This window comes from Sus scrofa, chromosome 9 (genome assembly GCF_054392235.1).
Source record: "Sus scrofa isolate SSC_HxYL_T2T_F1_AM1 chromosome 9, Sscrofa_HxYL_maternal_Yorkshire_Landrace_v2.0, whole genome shotgun sequence".
Classification (NCBI taxonomy): domain Eukaryota; kingdom Metazoa; phylum Chordata; class Mammalia; order Artiodactyla; family Suidae; genus Sus; species Sus scrofa.
The window spans coordinates 45,364,379-45,383,561 of NC_139391.1; the positions used below are offsets into that span (position 1 = coordinate 45,364,379).

Consider the following 19,183-nt stretch of genomic DNA (forward strand, 5'->3'; position numbering starts at 1 on the left):
AGTCATGCTCTCCCCTTCTCAAAGGACTCATCTAATAAAATCTCCTGGCTGGACAGTCAGGCTGCTTATCTCCAGAGCACAGCCCTCCGTGTTCCCAGGAGGGAAGGGTGGAGGCAGGATGGAGCTTGCTCCCTGCGCCAGAGGGCAGTTTCCAAGGAACAGGAAGCCTGGGCCAGTGCAGAGGAGGCAGGGAATGAGTGGCATGTGCCTCTCAGCCACCCACCCACATATAGGAGACAAGGAGGCGTCCTAGGGTAATAGCATGTCATGGCATGGGAAGGCCTCCCAGAAACCTTCCAGGAGGGGTGGGGGTGGAGGAGGTGCTGGGGGCCTCCTCCCATCCATGATGTATTTGTCCCGGGTTCTAGAAACTGCGGGGCTAAGGCTCTGGTCATGTGACGCTCTGAGGGCTGTGCCCAGCCTCCTCTGGGGAGTTGTACATCCTGACCCTCCCACGGCAGAGGCAGAACAGGAAGGTCCACAGAGCCGGATGGTAGACCCCTCGAGGTTGCAGCGAGGAAGATCTCGCCTGTTCTTAAAGCAGATTCAAATCCAACCCTGCCACTTAGTTGTTGTTAGTTTGGGGAAAGCTTATTTCCCTTCTTTTGGCCTTATTTCCCCATCCATAAAATAGAGATAATAACAGTGCCAACTTCATGCTCAGAGGAGATGATACACATCAGGTGTTCAGCACAGCATCTGGCACATAGCAAACCTTCAGCAAGGGCCAGCTATTATTGTCGTTATTCTCATCATTATCATAACAAGGAGCTCTCCACGTGCATCCCCCAATGTCCTCCCGATTGTGTCAGGGCATCAGCTAAGCAATTATGGGAAACAATAGCTCTTGGGATTCTACCCAAACCCCAGAGGCAGCTGGATGGGCATCGAGGCTTGTAACTGGCTCCTCCTCCAAAGAGCCATCACCTGCCTCACCCCCAACATAATCACTTAGCCCTTCCCGTTTCCCCAGGGAAATTCGGCTGGCAACAGAATTGACCAAGCCAGAGTTTGACTGGTACCTGGAGATGCCTGGGATCCAGGGACCATAGGACCGTATCACTAACAACACCCCCCACCCCAGTACACACACAGTCATCTCCCTAGAGATTCTGGATCAATTGGGAAGCCCCATCACCCACTCTCCACAATTTTTATAGCCTCTATAGATGTCCTGGGCCTAAGGACCATTCTTCTTCTCCCATCTGGATATTTTTCTCTCACTTCCCTCCAACACATCTACCTCTGCACCTGTGCAAGTCAATTTCTAGGAAGCAAGGACAGTGGGAAAGGGTCTGGTTCCTAAGGAAAAGGGAATAGAAATGGGCCTGGCTTCTGAGATATGACCAGCTTCCTCTGGTGGGCAAGATGGCTGGTTATCGTCCAAAACGAATGTCTGCTCTTACATAGAAATTGGCCAGGGACTGCCTTTCTTAGTGCTTTTCCCACTCCATGTAGATGATGCCAAGTGACACCCATAAAATAAGAGTGAAAATGACATGCATCGATTCTGAGCCAGAGCATTTAAGAAATAGATACACTTTCTTCATCTTTTCTTTCCTCTTTCCACTATCCAGAAGCAGATGAAAAAGCCAGCAGGCTGAAAGACCTGAAAAATCATGTGGAAGAAAGCCTCCCATTGGTCAGACACTTATTGGACTGTTAGGCAAATGAGAAACTTTGATTGGGTCAAGCCACTGAGATGGGTGGGAAATCGTGGGATCCATCACAGTGGTTGTGTTATCCTTACTGCTGATATAGTCAGCCTGGTACCTGCCCCCTCTGCACCTTGTCATGCAGATGGAGCAAGAAAATAACCAGAGGAAGGACTTCCCCTTGGCATTGATGTGGGAGACTACACAACCTCGAGGTGTCCAGAGGCCAGGCTCACGTGGGCAGGCCCGGAGAATTCTGTGCTTGAGACCAGAAGTAGAGTGTGCAGTAGGAGTCCTGGTGGTGCTGGGCCTTCATCGTGGGATCATAATGCTTGAGCTCAATATACTAAATGCAGGAAAAGTAGTTCCTGTCGTGGCTCAGCGGTTAACGAATCAGACTAGCATCCACAAGGACATGGGTTCGATCCCTGGCCTTGCTCAGTGGGTTAAGGATCTGTTGTTGCCGTGAGCTGTGGTATAGGTCAGAGATGTGGCTCAGATCCTGCATTGCTGTGGCGGTGGCACGGGCAGCGGCTACAGCTCCGATTGGATCCCTAGCCTGGGAACCTGCAGGTGCAGCCTTAAAAAGATTAAAAAAAAAATGCAGGAAAAGTACTTGCAGAGCAAGAAATGCTAGATCTTTCAGGTGAGGCCAATGGGACTGCCCATCCAATTCCCTTGGCCATAGCTAAGCACTGGGGTTTCTTTGTAAACATACCTTTTGCGGCGCTGGCAAAGCCAGAGGGAGAGAAAGAGGAAGGAGGGAAAGAGGACAGGTGCTGGACTATCCTTCCCCACTCCACCTGCTTGGGGAAGGCTTACCTACGCTTGGAGACTCATTTCAAACCTCACCTCCTCTGTGAAGCCTTCCCTGGCTTCTCTTGGTATGGCTGGAAGCTTCTTCATCCATGTCCCACGCATGGCATCCACACCAAATCCCAGTTTCCATCCCACTGGGTTACCACCATGCAAACCTGAGCGTCAACATGGTTCTTGTAACTTCGGGGCCTGGCGCAAGTACCGGACATGGAGTAGCCACAGACACGGTGCGTGAACAAATAAAAAATGAATATATGATTAAAAGAAGAGAACTCAGAACTGAGGAACCAAGGCTCAGAATCCATACTGAGGCTGTCTGGGCACCTGGATGGACAAGCTCAGTTTTCACTCAGGTACCAGTGAAACATCCAAGGACAAATTTTTCAGGTCACACAATTTTATTGCTGAAGACCATTACTTGGGGCTGCTGTGAACATGAACAGGGCCCGCCCCCATCCCCAGCCTTGATAATGTCACCAGCCCCCTCAGACTCTGCCCAGCCACGCCAGCCAGCTCCAGCTGTTCTTCCAGAAGGATCTTTTCCCTGAGCAGCCGCCCACCTGAACTGGGCTGGGCTGATCTGCTTGGATCCTGCCTCTGGGAGTCACAGCACCACCAGATGGGCCCAAGGAAGGTAAGGAGAATGGGCTGCAGGAGGAACAGGTGCCCCAGAGAAAGATGGGGAGGTCTGTGGAGGCCAAATGCACTGAAGACCTGCAGGGGAGGCAACTCGGATCGCTGAGGAGGGTGGTTTGGAGGCTCTGGGGATAGAACCAGCTTTCTCCCCGAGGCAGTTTTCATGGCAAATCCTGTGTCTCTGGAACAACTGAGACATTGAAAGACTAAGAAAGCTGAGAAGAAACTCCCAAGTCCCAGGGAGGCCCTGGCTGTGAGGATGCCACATGTCCACCTGGACTGTCCCAGCCTCAGGGGCCTGCGGAGAAGCAGCATCAGTTCCTTCATGCTCCTGGAGCCCTTGGACGCAGCAACAGTTGTGGCTGTTTCTGGGACGGATTTGCTCGCCAGCCCCAGTGAGGATTCCCTTCCCTGAGCATCTCCAAGGGCGCCTTCACCCGGCCCCTTGTGGCCAGGGGTGTTCCGCACATCTCCCGAGGAGCACAGCTCCCCAAAGTCCCTCGGAGTTCTTGGGTGATCAGTGCTCTCTTGGCTCCTGGAATTTGGGGAGAATCTTTAAAAATACATCTACTTCCAGTTCTTGAATATAAAAATAAAATGAAATGAAATTTGCCTCCAACAGCCAGTGACCAAACAAGGACTGTGGCGTCCAGTTCAGAGTTGATGGCAGCCCCTGGTCCCCTCCACAGCACCAGCAGGCAGGGGTGGTGCCAATGGGAATGTCTTCCCACTAAGGACAGTCCAGGAACTCTGTGACACCCATCACTGTCTCGTGACAGCAGAGGTGGCTGGGTCCCTGGCAGGCTGCCCATTCTGAGCTAGTCCAAATCAGGGTCAGAGGAGCAAGAATTCCTGCTGTGACCTTCCAGGCCCTTCCCTGGGCTCTACCTCCTCCATCGGTAATGGACGCCCTCTGGGAACCTCCACGGTGCCCAGTTATCTCCTGGGGGTTTCCAACTTGGGGTTTGGGAAGAGCTGATGCCTTTCATGGTTTCTGAAGACCTTGGGAGAGCAGTGACGTACACATGTGTGTACGCACAGGGGCAGCAGACAGTGGAGGCAGCAGCGATGAAGGTGTCTGGTGGCCTTTAGCCAGGATGAGGTTGCACACGGCCCGGTCACTTGGGCCAGAGTCTGTACAGCAGCCAGTGCTGTACAGCAGCCAGTGCTGGTCGTAGGACCGCTGCCTACGATTTCCGGAAGCGCACCTCACTCTGAGGAAGAGAAGAGGGAGAACAGGGTTGGAGGGGGGGCGGAACACAGACGCCCGGAGGTCAGGGCTCAGCGCCTAAGATTCAGAGAAGAGGGGCAGCAAAGGGGAAAAGACGGGAGCAAGCTCTGAGAGCGCCGCCAGGCTGTATTTCAGGAGCAGCCTCCTGATCCCCGATCTCCGATCCAGGCCTGAGAGCTCACCGCTCCGCCCCTGCCTGGGCAGAGGGGCGAAGGGCCCGCAGCATTGCCGCTCTACCGCCAGGGCGCAGGCGCAGGCGCAGGGAAGGTGGGGGCCCCGACCGGGTCGGCGGAGGTGGGGTGGACTTCCGCTTCCTGATGCCCAGTTTCCCCCACCCACGTCCTGACAAGAAGGGGCGGCCTCCTCCTCTGGGTGGCCTGTGTGAACTCACAGGGCCGTCACTGGGGAGAGGAGAGTGACCCTGGGGCGGGCACCCAGCCTCCGCCCATCCCTCGCAAGCCCCCTGAGCTCTGTTTTGCAGGAGGAAGAGGAGGGGGAGAAACCCAGGCAGCTGAGCTTGGCCCCACCTTTGACTCCTGTCCTGTCCTGGCTTTTTGCACCTTCTGAACAGCCCCAGAGGCGAGAGGGTGAAAGGACCTCGCCGAGGCCCTAGGGAAAGGCCAGGCCCTCTTGCCGCCTTTGGGAACCTTCCTTCTGAGCTCACGCCCCCTGCCCTCACCTCCATCTTGCTGTAGATCCAGGGGAGCACTTCCGTCACTTTGGTGTACACGCCGGGTTTGTTTCTCTGGCCACAGCCCGTGCCCCAGCTGGTGACTCCTGTCAGGTACCAGCGGTTGTTCTGCTCGCAGACCAGGGGCCCCCCGCTGTCACCCTACGGGGAGAGCACACAGGTCAGTAGGATGGGAGGTGGTCCTTGAGCAGGAAATGGTGGGCATCTGACTCACTCCAACCCCAACATCCCAGCCTCCCCCTACTCCTCCGGGGGCCCGGGCCCTGAGCCCCACACAGAAGCAGCCTTACCTGGCAGGAGTCCCTGCCTCCCCGCAGGTCCCCAGCGCACATCATCCTGGGGGTAAGGTAGCTGTCATAGACCAGGTAGTCATTGCACTTCTTGAAGTCGATGAGGCTGACCTGCACCTCCCGCAGGAAGGGGGATGTCTTCTCTGCGGTGATGCGGGGTGGAGGACAGAGGGCGTGGAAGGGAGTGAGAGTCTGGGCGGCCTCGTGGCTGTCCAGCTGCCCCCTCTGGGCCCCAGACTGGCAGCCTCTTGGGTGTGCAGGGCACCCTGCCCGTGGTGGCACCTATGGGCACACACACCCTCACACTGGACACAACTCACTGCGTATAGCAGAGACACGCATGTACACAACTCAAGAGCTTATCAGGCTTCCTTACATGTTGCACAAGGTTTTGCTGTATTCGAAGTGCCATCAAATATATCACTTTATTTTTTGGTAATGATGCACCGCAAGAAAGACAGGTGTGATTAATCCATGTACAGAGGGGAAATTTAGGGCTGAAGAAGGACTTGCCCCCAGGCACAGAACCAGTCAGTTAAGGAGCCAAGATCAGAACAAGGCTGCTCCCGGCCAGTCACTGCTCCATCCCTAGAGCAAGGGGAGAGTGGCCCTGACACCTGCGGCCGGCCCCGGGCTCATGAGCCACACGGCAAGGCCAGCCCGGCTGCCATGCCCTCCTGCCCAACAGACACGATCCTTGAGAACCGACACCAGACAAGACCACCCTGTGATCATGATGAAGTGGGGCAGAACCAAACCTCTTCCTAACTTTGTTTCAGCACAAATGAAAATGAGGTGAGGTAGGTCAAACCCCAAAAGGACCAAATGGCCACCTCCCCCAGCCAGAAGGAGGGGCTGCTGCTTCTTCACCCACCACAGTGTTAGACTTGGTCTATTCTTAACAGCTTAACAGGAGGAGATTATTAACATCTGCACTCAGGAAACTGTCCCTGCCTCCTGAAAGCATCCCATCTAGAGAAAGCTCCACTTGTGTGACTCCCCCTTAACGTACCCAGAGCCGCTAAGTCCTCTAACACCTTCTTGTCCAGATGCCCCATGGTTCTCCCTGGTGTGAGTTCTCCCTCCAGTGCAATAAGCAACGAACCAGCTTGTTCAATGACAAGCTGGTGTGCTTGGCTGGGGCACTGTCACACCAACTCCTCTGACATATATGCAGGTGCATGTGACACACCTATGTAGCCAGGCCCATGAATCTATACACCCAAAGCCTCATCTCGGTGGACCCTCATCTCTATACCCCAACACATCACCCACACACCCTCTGCACAGACACACATGTATGTATACACACACACACACACACACACACACACAGTCCAGCACCTGCCCCTCACCATCTGTCTCCTTGGTCTTGCCAAAGCCTGTGATCCAGCATGTGTCATTGAGGCCGAAGGTCTGTCCATGCATGGGGAGGCAGGCAGGGTGGACATGAGCTGCAAGAAGACCTTGAGACATCAGCGAAGGGACAAGGCTGGAGGTTTTGGGGGGGTGCATGGAGGGACAAGAGTACCAAGGTCCTAGGTCGTCATCCTTCCCCCCAGAGTGGTTCTGAATCTTTCAGGGCCTTGAACTGACCAGGCAAGAAACTCAATCATTTTATCTTGAGTCTCCAGCCTTTGGGGTGTCAGAATCCTCCAAAAATTCTGATTTTTCAGTGGGTGCCAGGTGGGCAATGCCTATGGCTTGGAAACTCCCCTGTGCCATGTTGATACTGGGTGGCTGTGGGTCTCTCCACACCGAGCGGCCCTCTTGACAAATCCCCTCCCATGCCTGTCCCTCAGAGCAAGGAGCAGCCCAGGCTAAATCCCAGGTATTATCGCCATGGCGTTTCAGTGATGTGTCCTGCCTGGTCTGGGGAGGGCACCCCTGGTGGGCCAGGACCCAAAACTCTCCCTCCAGATGAGACAACCTCTCCTAGTGGGAAGAACGCCGCCCTAAGGGCACAGCCCACAAGACCGCTGCTCACTCACTCTTGCCCTCAGAAACGCATGGATGGTGCTTGTGCCTCAGATCACATACTTCCTCTGAGGACCAGAGTCCCTACCTAGACTAGAGCACCAAGAAGTCTGCAAGAGGAGAATAGTTGATAGATGTTTGCAGTGTTGTCAGTTTCTATGCTTACTGCAGCCTCCTGCACATAGAATGGTGCCTGACACATAAAGTACTCATGGGGAGGGGGGGAGAGACAGAGGGAGGAAGAATGCCTGCAAAATTTTTCTCCTGTAAATTGGGAGTCTAACACATTGCACTGCTGGAGGGTAAACAAACAAAAAATAAATGAAGGAATGGCATCAATTATTAACCACAAATGCAAAACTTCTTTTCTTAAAATAGTCTGTGCCTATTTTCAAGACATACAGACTTAAAAACATGTAACACTATTATGTATTCCACTAGTTTTTTTTTTATATGGGGTAATTTATCAGTGAATTTTCACAGGTTTGCTCAGCTAGTACTGTGACTTCAAAGTGCTCTGCCTACCAAACAGTTTAAGAAAATCTGTCCTGATTTCTAAACCAAAAATCAGGGCACATGGTCTGACCACAGGACTATATAAATCTAAGCTGTGATTCTCAGCCCAGAGATATGCTTCTGACCCAGGAGAATACTGGGGCGAGGGGGGTGGCGCTATCAGAGCATGGAGAGGGACTGCTGTAAGTCTGAGAAGCATATAAAATGCTATAAGAGCTTTAATTTCATTTTACAAATTACTTAATTTGATTTGGAAATCCAAATAATATGGGGATCTGGGGTGTTGGCAGGTAAGCTCTGAATCGTTAGCTAAATGGAGTCTGGGCTTTACAAGGCTGGGAAGGCCTATTCTGGTCTGGCAGATGCCCTGCCCCCTTTTATGCATCCTTGGGGGCGGGGCAGGGGCACCAGGGCACTGTTATCTCACAGTCCCAGGCTCCAGGGACAAGGCTGGGAGGGGCAGAAAGAAGGCAGAGAGGGCTCACGGTGTGGGCGTGGCTTTTGGTGGGCGTGGCTTCTGGTGGGCGTGGCTCTGGGCCACACCACTTTGAAGAGCCAACTGCTCTGACTCAGGATCAACACCACCTCCTTAATTACTGTGCCAGGAAAGACCAGGTCACAAGCCCTGAGCACCAGATAGGCTGGACTAACCAGAGAGCCCTCTAAGATTTCCGGAAGCCTCCCTAGCCCGCCAAGACTGATTAGGTGCCCACATCTGTGCCACCGCGGTTCCCTGGGGGCCCTAACATTACATCTCCAGCTTCTAAGTGGCTGTTTATGTGTCATCCGTTTTGTTCTCTTGGCTATGGAACCGCAAAGCAGCCGTGTAGTAGACACACAGTGTTTGATACGTGAACAAATGGGTAGAAAAAATAATGAATGAAAACTTCTTTGATCTCCTGAGAACCTCGGTGGCGTTTCCTTCCTGTAGCCCCGTTTGGTCCTCAGTGACAACCTTTGTGGCAGTTCGGTGTTTGAATGCAGGTGCTTGTGTGCGCAACTGTGGCATTGGCAATTTGCCAGCAGAGAGCAGCCTGGGAAGATCATTGTTTGGAAGCCAGACCAAGGTGGACCCAGTCCTGGCGCTGCCACTTATGACTCTGTGGCCTCAGGGAACTCTCTCTCTCCATCCCCTCAAATGAAGCTAATAATAGTACCTGTTCCACAGGATCGGTTTGTGAAGAGTAAATGAAATCGTAGGTGTAAAATGCTACCGCGGTGTCTGGCCCTCATTAAGTGCTCAATAGACCGGTGGAAACAATTCGATCTGTTTATCTTGATGAAGACCAGTATCCAAACCCTGGCTTTGTCACCAGTTTGCAATGTGAGATGTGTCCTTGGGGCAAATTTATTTCCAACCTCTGGGCCTCAGTTCCCCCAACTGTAAAATAGAGAGAGGCCGGGAACTACATGATCTCCAAGAGTCTCTGACGTGCACCACGCTGATGCTCTGGACCCCAAGAGGGGTCAGTGGATGCTGCCAAGTGCAGAGCTGTGGGACGAGCAGGGCGGGGTGTGATGGGCGTGGATTCACTCACCAGACAGGGTCAGGGGCTTGGAGAGCCGCATGAGGGCTATGTCATAGTCATCCTGGTCATCCGTGTAGTTGCCGTTGATGATGATCTGGGCAATGGAGGCTGCCTTGGGCAGCTGGTGCAGGTTGTTGGTGCCCACATACACCTTCCAGCCCTCCAGGACCTTCTCCTGGGTCCTGCCAGAGCCACAGAGAGCATGGGCCACTTACCACCTGGCAGAGCCCTCTGGCAGCATCTGCTGCATGGGGAGCTGCAGCCAGAGCACCACCTCTGGAGGGAGCTCTCTATCTAAGCCCAGGGGTCTAGGACAATGCCCTACTTCCAAAAAATCACTCTGAACTTGCCCTTCTGTTTTTATTGTTTTCTGGGTTTGTTTGTTTTTGTTTTTGTTTGTTTGTTTGTGTTTTTGGTTTGGTTTGGTTTGGTTCTGGCCATGCCCACAACATGCAGAAGTTCCGGGGCCAGGAATCAAACCTGCGCCATCGCAGCGACAGCACTGGATCCTTAACTCCCTGAGCCACCAAGGAATTCCTGACCTGGCCCTTCTGTACCTTACAATAGAAAACGGGAGGGGATAGGTAAGACCCCTGGGACCACTGGCCCCACTGTCTCCTCTGGACACCACGAGGATCAAATAAGGTGAGTAGGACACGTCTCGGTCGCATTATCTCAGCAGAAATGGAGCTTTTGACAGGACAGAGTGACCCGCTGAAGACTCACTACCTGGGAAGCCAGTGCCCCTGAGGCCTCACTCCAAGCCCTTTCCTGTCCACCAGCTTAAAGGGACAGGCCCGGCTGGTGACTGTCAGAAGCCGACTGCCCTGCCCTCCCCACAGTCCCCCGCTTTCGCTTCCTCCTGGGACAGCGCTCCTGATTTCTCTGGCTCCTCATCTGTAACTTCCAGTTTCCAGATGCAGCAACAAGCCCAAAGCCTCTTTATCTCACCCTGGTCTTTAGGGCAGCTTCCCAGTTCCTCCCTTCCACCTGCCTCTCTCTCCTTGGGGCCCCCAGTGGTATTTTCGCACTCTGCGCTGGCTCAGAACAAGTAACCCCAACTCGCACTCCCAGGACCAAATACCAAGAGCAAATCATGGGCCTCACCACACCTGTGCCACCCAGCCCCAGGGGCCAGGCCTACAACCAAAGCCCTCTCCTGCAGAGAGAGGTCACTCTGCCCTCAGCCCTTCCTGGTGTCCCCGACCCTGAGTGACAGCCCATCACTACCCCTCCACACTTACACAAAAAAGCAGTGGGCAGCAGTGAGGACCCACTGGGCGTCGATCAGGGTGCCCCCACAAATGTGGGTGGTGCCGAACTGCAGGCTAACTTGCCAAGGCCACTTGCTCTCTGGGGCCAGGGCCCCTCCCACGATCCGCCCGGTCATGGCTCTCAGTCCACAGTCTGGGGAGAAGGAGAAGAGAGAAACTGTGAACTCTGCTTTTCTCAGACCCGCTACCACGCCCGCCGGGCCCACAGAGGCTCAGGCAGCCCCACACTGAGGGCACCTCCCACCCGTGGAGGAGGCCGCTTTGCTCACTTAAGCTGATGCGGTACAGCTGATTCCTGTGAATCACAGCGCTCCCACGTGGTGGGTTAGCTTTCTGGGATCATCCAGTGGGACGTTTGTTCCTAAGAAAGTTCCCTCTCCTCCCACTCATTCAATCTTCTGTTAACTGGACAAAGGCTAACAAAGTGCCCCAGGCTTTGGGCACTGTGCCGGGCATTGGGGCCACGATGGTGACTCCCAGAGCTGTTGTCAGGAGCTCAGGAAAGGAGACCAGGTCTAACTTGACCCTGAACCGATAAGCACTGTGATGGGATCTTTTCAAAACAAAGAAGGCCCGTCCCATGATGCACAGGTCGTTGGTGCCCACGTGGTTCCCCGATGGGTCATTTAGTGGCATTGGGGACCCTGTGCCCCAGGGGAGCATTTCCTAACATGTTCTGGAGTGAGCCAGTCCCCCAAAATTGTGGAGTTTGCTCACACCTGTGTTCTTTTTCCTTTGAAGGAAGAGAGCGACAAGCCAGCAGTAGTCTGAGCAGCCCTGTGCCCACCCTGTACTCAGGGGAGCACCCCCCCCACCCCAGGTCGTCATGAGAACACAGCCCTTGTGGACTGGTTAGTAGCTTGGGCTTTGGGGTCAGACCCCATGTCCAATACAAGCCCCTCACCTACCAGTGGTCTCATTAGCAGTGGAGCAAGACAAACATTTCAGCCTCTTTTCAGTAAGTGGACAGAAATGACACCTGCCTCGTGAGAATTAAATGCAATCACATTTATAAAGCTGTGGGCACAGTGCCTTGGCATCGAAGGCACTTCATAAATGTTGGCTCTAGATCTGGTTCTATGTCTATTTCTTTTTTCTTTTGGGGGCCACACTTGAGGCATATGGAAGTTCCCAGGTTGGGGGTCGAATCAGAGCTGCAGCTGCAAACTACACTGAAGCTTGTGGCAATGCCAGATCCTTATCACACTGAGCAAGGCCAGGAATCAAACCTGTATCCTCGTAGGCACTGTGTCGGGTACTTAACCCACTGAGCCACAATGGGAGCTCCATCTCCATGTCCGTTGATATCGGAGCTTGAAGCTGGCCCCGAGGGGCTCTCCCAGTCCTCTGCCCCTGCCCAGAATCCGGGAGACGTGAATGACCAGTTTGCTGGGCTGAGCAGAATCAGGAAGGGGAAATGCCACCCTGAGACTGTCCAGGGGTCTTACAATTCCTGGCTTGGACCCCCGGGGCTGATCACCTCCCCTGAGGGACCCCAGCCCTCTGCCCCTTGACTCCCACCCAACACGAGCCACAACCCAGGTGGAAGAACATCTTCTTACGCGAACACTGGAGAGAGACATACTCCTGGGAAGGGCATTCAGACCTGCAGGAGGAGACGCAAAAAATGAGAAAAGAACACAGTAGCTACCTCCTCCAGGAAGCCTTCCCTCATTGGTCCCTGCTAAGTCCTACCCCATTTCTTTTGCACAAGGAGAAGGAGATTCTGACATTTCTCCCTTCCGACGGGACAGACGCTTCCAAAGGTTTCTTCAGGCATGGGCATGGCTCAGTGCAAACGGTTCCCACCCCTCTCCCCACCCCCCAGTTTTCCTGTGGGAGATCAGATACACTGGCTAGATCTGCGTCCTTTAAGCTCACAGCACTGCATTGTCCCAGCATCTTTCCACAGCTAAACAGGTGGTCCAAGGCTCCTCTGACAGTTCCTGAATGCTCTGCCAGCAACGTAGCCTGTGAACCACCCAGCACAAACAGCCATCCACAAAGCAGCTCATTCGCTTCCCCTCTCTCCCTTGGTAAACACTTCCGGCTGGTAGAGCACCCCCCACCCTGTGTCCCTAGGACAAGGGCAGCTGCAGTGCAAAGGTGACAGATGGGGAGGCCCAGGTGGGGGCAGTGCTTCCCAGATGGGCCTCCCTGCCCCTGACCTCATGCACCCGCACTCCCCCTGCTCCTCCCCCTCCCCTCCCCCACCCCAGTGATGTTTCTCCCTCTCCACCCCAAACCCTCTCCCTGCAGAGGCTTTCAGTCCAAACACCAGGCTGACTCATGGCCCCAAGGTTATTCATGGTCTCTGGCCACCAGGTAAATTCTTGGGGACTCCCCCAAGCCCCCAAGGGGGAGGTCTCCACACTAAGCTTCAGTAACATCCAAGTCAGGAGGCAGGTGGTGAATGAGGGCTGTTTCTGAGATGCTCTTGAGATTCACAAGGGCCTCCTGGAGGCAGGATCCCTGAAAGGCCAAGGCAGAGGGGCCCCGGACTCAAAGCATCCTTCACTCCCCTGCTGGCAGACAGGCAGCCTGGCCTGGCCCACATACCTGTAGATGCTCTCCTGGATGGTGGAGTTATATTCAGAGATTGAGAAACTGCTGGCAAAATCCCTGTCAGCCACCTTGGTTGTCCGGTAAGCACTGCCAGGGAGGAGAGGGAAGAAGAAGGGGCCCCCTTGAGATGGCGCCCACCGTTGGTCCCCCAGCTGGCATTAGAGTCCAGCAGGCAGCCTCAGACCCCAACCCACATATTCTGCTGCTGCCCCCACTAGCTCTGCACACCAGCCCAGGAGTTTTCAAAGTGTGGTCCCATCCCACAGGGCAGCGTTAGCACTGCCTGGGAGTTTGTTAGAATTGCAAATTCCTGGGCCCTGCCCCAGACCTACTGAATCAAGAATTCTGGTGCTGCATCTTAACAGGTTCTCCAAGTAATTCTAGTGCCCTCTGAAGTTTGAGAAACACCTACGTAGCCCTTTTCTATCCAGACTGATCCATGGACCAGCAGCTGCAGCATCACCCCAAACCTGCTGAACCAGGTTTTATGGATCCCCATGTTATGGGTTTGTACATTACAGCCTGAGAAGGTTTTACTGGCTTACGGGACCTCAGACCACAGCCTGCATAAAACTCACCTGGGGTGCTGTTAAGCAGTTCGAAATTCTAATCCCAGAGAGTCTGATTTTCAGGTGCATTTTTTTTTTTTTTTGGTCTTTTTGCTATTTCTTGGGCCGCTCCCGCGGCATATGGAGGTTCCCAGGCTAGGGGTTGAATCGGAGCTGTAGCTGCCAGCCTACGCCAGAGCCACAGCAACTCGGGACCGGAGCCGCGTCTGCAACCTACGTCACAGCTCACGGCAATGCCGGATCGTTAACCCACTGAGCAAGGGCAAGGACCGAACCCGCAACCTCAGGGTTCCTAGTCGGGTTCATTAACCACCGCGCCACGACGGGAACTCCTTCAGGTGCATTTTAACAGGTACCCCAGGTGATTCTGCTGTGGGTGATCCAGCCGCTATCTGTGTGGCACTTTGGGGCCTTTCTAGAACCTGGGACACCCTTGCTTGAGAGTGTGCCTTGGCATTTGCTGTTCCTCTATCCAGGGGCCTCCTGCCTGCTCTGCTGTCCTCCCAGTGTGTCAGGCCCCCTCTCCATTTTGTGCCCATGATGCTCCACACGTGGCCTTTCCACTACATGTCACATGGTGCTCTGGTTATCGGTTTCAGCTTCTCCCACCTACACCATCCCAGAGACTGTCAAAGGGCAGGGCTCTTGTCTGGGGACCATGTAGTGACCCATGATAAAAGCTCAGTGAGTGTTCCTTGAATAACTGACACTATCTACGGACGCCCAAGGCAAGTTCAGATTTGCAGAAAGTCGCACAACTCAGTGATATAAGGTATCCACCACCTTCCAACTAGATCACCCAGATCACCCTTCACACCTAAGGCTGAGGTGAGGGCAGAGAACTGGCTCTAAGTTCTAGCCCTCAAGCCCCGGCTTTCTAGATACTTCTACAGAGAGCCCACAGCAAGATCCTAAATAAACCCTTTCCCCTACAACCACACACAGATTGGTGAGCCCCCAAACTGCGTGGTTTGAAAACCCAGAACAAGAGGGAGGATGGAGGTGGCTATGAGGCCCGCAAATCGGGGGCTTCTGCAAGTGGGAAGGTCATGGTAAAGCCCACTGCCTGCTCTACCCCTGGTACCAGCTTCTTGGTTCAAATGTTTAGAGCCAAAGAGACTAGTCACTTTACCTGGCCGCACCTGGCCATTTCATTTCCTGTTTGATGGGGTCCAGCCCAACCCACAGCTGCCGCAGCTTAAAGTCCACTGAAGGGTTTGCACAGCCTGAGCTGCTAGTCTTTCCCAGATATGAGAAGACGAGACCCGCCCTAATGCCCACCCACCTCATGACCATTGAATGTGATCTTGAACAAGAGGGTGCTTTGATGCAAAGAACTGTACAGAAGTGTCATCCCGCTAGAGGTCCACAAATAATTACTTTGGCCTCCCCAGGCCACTGTCTTTTTGAGTAACTCAAGCATACCCTGAGCTAGTGACCTGAGCCCTGTCAGGCCCCCTCTCTGAGTATTTACAACAATAGTTTCCGGAGTTCTCTTTGTGATGCAGTGGAAACAAATCCGACTAGTATCTGTGAGGATGAGGTTTCGATCCCTGGCCTTGCTCAGTGGGTTATGGATCCAGCATTGCCATGATCTGTGGTATAGGGGGCAGACACGGCTTGGATCTAGCATTGCCATGGCTGTGGTGTGGGCCGGCAGCTGTAGCTCCAATTGGATCCCTAGCCTGGGAAACTCCATATGCCGTAGGTACGGCCCTAAAAAGCAAATATGTGTGTGTATATATATATATATATAGTTTTCCTTGATGAGTCTGAGATGCCCTTGCAAAGAACCCTGAACCCTGAAGCTGGGGCTCTTGGGGAAGGTTTACCTCTCAAAACCCAGCTGCTGGCAGGTCTTCTCCGAGTAGGAGTCGTTCCAGTTGTCACTGCAGACGGGAAGCCACTTATGGGAGGATCCAGAGTAGACTTTAAGCAGAGACCTGTCCCAGTCAAACCTCACTGCAGGGCAAGGAAAGGGCAGAGCAGATCCTCAGCACCGGGAAGCCCCAAGTTCTTGAGGAAGGAACTGAGGAAGGTTCTGCGATGCTCTGTCCTGAGGCTTCTTGCCTGGGAAACATCTGGAAGTTGGCCCCAGGACAGAATGATCATCAGCCAGTGCTCAGAGCCCAAGATACTCAGTAAGGGCAGAGCCAAGGCAAGGGGCTGGGACAGAGCAGAGAGATCTTGTCTGACAGGACCCAGGGGCTGTTGCCGGGAAAAGGGGTGAGTGCTGCCGGAGGCCGTCGCCCCAAGAGGGCAGTGATGGGTCCAAATAAGAGAGTCAAGGGGAATGATGATCTGACTGAGTGCTCACTGGACAGGCTCAGTCACAGATGGCCATGGCCATGGGCAAGGAAGCACATAGACACACAGGTGGAGCAGGAGGGGCGTGTACCCACAGACGCCCACTTGACGGCTGTCCATGGCCAGGTCTGTAAAACCACAGAGGGCCAGCGCTCAAAGAAACCGCTGCGCTCGTCTAGGCCTTCATTTACAAACTGACCTCATGAAACCAGAGGGGTAGCAAGTCAGAGGTCACCTGCTGGGCAAAGAGGAGGGGCACGTGGATGGGGCTCCAGACTCCACACCTGCCTCCAGCCAGAGCAGTTCTGCCTTGCCCAGTCTGATAATTGAGGGGTGTCAGATTTTATTTGAGAACCACTAACTTTATCTAAGCTATTCATTTTACAAATTAAGAAATGGAAGCCCAGAGAAGGTTAGCAATTCACCCATAACACACAGCGCTGAAAGCCAGGTTCCAAATCCAAGCCTACTTCCTCTAGAGCCCAGATCCTCCTAGTCTGTCCATCACCTCTCACTTGAGCTGATGCTGTTTTCAGCCCCCAGAGGACACGCACATACAAGCACACACACACGCGCCCAGCCTCCTTACCACAGCCCAGCTCATCACTCCGCAGCTTACAGTCCACGACCCCATCACAGTGCACAGCATTCTTGGGGCAGCTCTCTACTGGCTCCTTGTACTTGATCTTCGTGTGGCCCCGCCAGAAGTAGACTGGAGAAAATGAAGCAGCAGTATCACTGCCAGCCCCACAGAGACATGACATCAAGCAGCCCAAGGCCCCCAGTTCTGAGACACCGACCTGCAATCCCTCTCGGACTCTGGGGCTCTCGTCCCCCATCTGTACGGAAAGAAAGGCTGCTCAGGAATGCTCCAGAATGCTCCATAAAGCTCCTGCAAGCAGGGCAGCACCAGGCAGACTCGAGCAGCCACCCAGAAAGAGAAAGAAAGGGAGAGAGGGAGGGAGGTGTGGAGGTGGGCTCTACTCTGGGAACTCCCCCGCCCTCTGTGCTGATCAGAGTGGTGGTCAGAGAAACCACCTCCTCCAGTATCCCAGAAGCCCCTTCTCAGAGCCCCTCTGGCATCCCTTCATCTCTGTGCTCTGCGGGTCATAGCAGAGAAATTTCCATCTTCAGTCATATACCTGCTACCACTATCTGCCCTGTCTTCTCAAAGGTTGTCCTTCCAGCTTCAGAAGCTCCTGGATTTTCTTCCTCCTCCCTCTTCTCTAAAGAAGGGATGTCCCCGAGGCTCAGTTCCTGCCCCATTCCATGTCTTGATGCCTTGTCTTCCCACTCAAGGAGCAACTCTAGGTGGCTGATTCCCAAATGCCCAAGTTGGGCTGAGAACACGACAGCTTTATGCACCATATGTGCAAATGAGCTGCACGACTTCTAAGATCTATCTCTTTCCAAACTAGGAACTGTCATCCCTCCTGCCTGGAGATGCCTCCCCTTGGATGCCTAAGAAACCCGGGTTCTGGGAGTTCCCGTCGTGGCGCAGTGGTTAACGAATCCGACTAGGAACCATGAGGTTGCGGGTTCGGTCCCTGCCCTTGCTCAGTGGGTTGACGATCTGGCGTTGCCGTGAGCTGTGGTGTAGGTTGCAGACGCGGCTCGGATCATGCGTTGCTGTGCCTCTGGCGTAGGCCGGTGGCTACAGCTCCTATTCAACCCCTAGCCTGGGAACCTCCATATGCCGCGGGAGCGGCCCAAGAAATAGCAACAACAACAACAACAACAAAAGACAAAAGACAAAAGACAAAAAAAAAAAAAAAAAAAAAAAAAAGAAACCCGGGTTCTGACTTCTCACCTGCCTCGGGTCTGCAACCTGTTCCTCAGCCTGGACCCCCCCTCTTCTCCCCTGGTCCCAGTGTACTTTCCGTCACCCAAGGTGAAGGCCACCCTGTGTGGCTCTCCTTCCAGGTCCCTCCTAACCTCTTGGACTTGTCCCTCTTAGTGCCCTGATCTTTCCCCATCCCGCGCCCTGAGCACTGAGGCTGCTGGATCGCCTTGGTGTGGAGCAGAGAGAGCTCCAGATGGGAAGTCAGGAGGCAGGGTCTCTAGTCCTGATGCCACTTCATAGCTGCTCAGTGACCACCTCCCTGGTTCTGGGATGGCTAGAGGTAAGGGGACTTCAGGAAGTGCTGTGAAATCTCTGACCCTATTCAGGGAGCCCGCCCTCTGATGCCATCTCCTCTCCATGGGTTACTTTCTACAGCTCTCAGTGCCCTGCTGGGGCTTCCTCTGGAGTGGGTGCATCAGTGGGGAAGGGACAGGGAGCAGGGCAGCTCATCCTGGCGGGAGGTTCACATGGATGCCACACGGCAGGCTCCATGCTTGAGCCCATCCCAGGCACTGTGATGGTGACCCCCCTCCCCTGCCTTGTCAGGCAGGTGGGGAAACTGAGGCTCCAGAAGTGAATTAACTCACTGAGGTCACATGCCTGGGAAGTGGCAGAGCCAAGATGCTTCGGCAGGTCCGTCTGGTCCTAAAACCCTTCTCTTAACCAGCACCTACCCTCTTCCTTAGTCAGCCCTGCTAGTGGGTGTTTCCGTTTGGTCACCCACCCCGCCCTTCCCCACACCATGCTGCCGCTTTAACAGAAACCTTACCCCTCAGCCTGGCATTTAAAGCTCTCTACACTGTGGCCCAGCCATGCCCGACCTAATGACAGCCTTCAGGTCCCCAAACAATTACTCTCTCTGGTTGAGTGGGTCCCTTCCCTCTCCCCATGTTGACTGGCCCATCTGCACCCGCCACATTTTCTGCAGCTGCTCCTCCCACCCAGATGCCCAAGTCCCCCCCCCCCCCACTCCCACATCTTCTAGGTCCTTATCCAGCTCATACCCTTCATGAGCTGCCCCTCTGCCTCCCCAGCCTGCACAGCTGTCCCCTCTTCCTGATGGTCAAACTCAGATCCATTTGGCCTTAATCATCTCTAGCTGCGTCCCCCTAGAAGCCTGTATTCTCCCCAAGAACAGGGTGATATAATGTATGCTCCTTCCTAAGAGTTTCCTCCATGCTGGGCTCATAGTGGACACTCCAGCAGGGTGCCCGGCCACCCATGTTGGGTATCTTTTCTAAAGGAGGCCACGGACTTGATGGAGCCTAGACTCCTGAACAC

The 19,183-nt window shown here is 54.1% G+C and overlaps 1 protein-coding gene across 1 annotated transcript in view; it reads right to left on the reverse strand.

Moving 5' to 3' along the window:
- Positions 1 to 2,853: 2,853 nt before the first annotated feature.
- Positions 2,854 to 19,183, reverse strand: part of TMPRSS13 (transmembrane serine protease 13) — a 30,101-nt gene continuing 13,771 nt past the window's right edge. The window contains exons 4-14 of the mRNA XM_021062905.2: positions 16,860 to 16,898; positions 16,649 to 16,771; positions 15,585 to 15,714; positions 13,178 to 13,270; positions 12,181 to 12,224; positions 10,589 to 10,751; positions 9,354 to 9,526; positions 6,678 to 6,776; positions 5,323 to 5,465; positions 5,021 to 5,173; positions 2,854 to 4,324 (exon numbers count right to left, since the gene is read on the reverse strand). Of these exons, the coding sequence (XP_020918564.2) occupies positions 4,298 to 4,324; positions 5,021 to 5,173; positions 5,323 to 5,465; positions 6,678 to 6,776; positions 9,354 to 9,526; positions 10,589 to 10,751; positions 12,181 to 12,224; positions 13,178 to 13,270; positions 15,585 to 15,714; positions 16,649 to 16,771; positions 16,860 to 16,898 (1,187 nt within the window). The 3' untranslated portion in view covers positions 2,854 to 4,297. The remainder of the gene's footprint in view (positions 4,325 to 5,020; positions 5,174 to 5,322; positions 5,466 to 6,677; positions 6,777 to 9,353; positions 9,527 to 10,588; positions 10,752 to 12,180; positions 12,225 to 13,177; positions 13,271 to 15,584; positions 15,715 to 16,648; positions 16,772 to 16,859; positions 16,899 to 19,183) is intronic.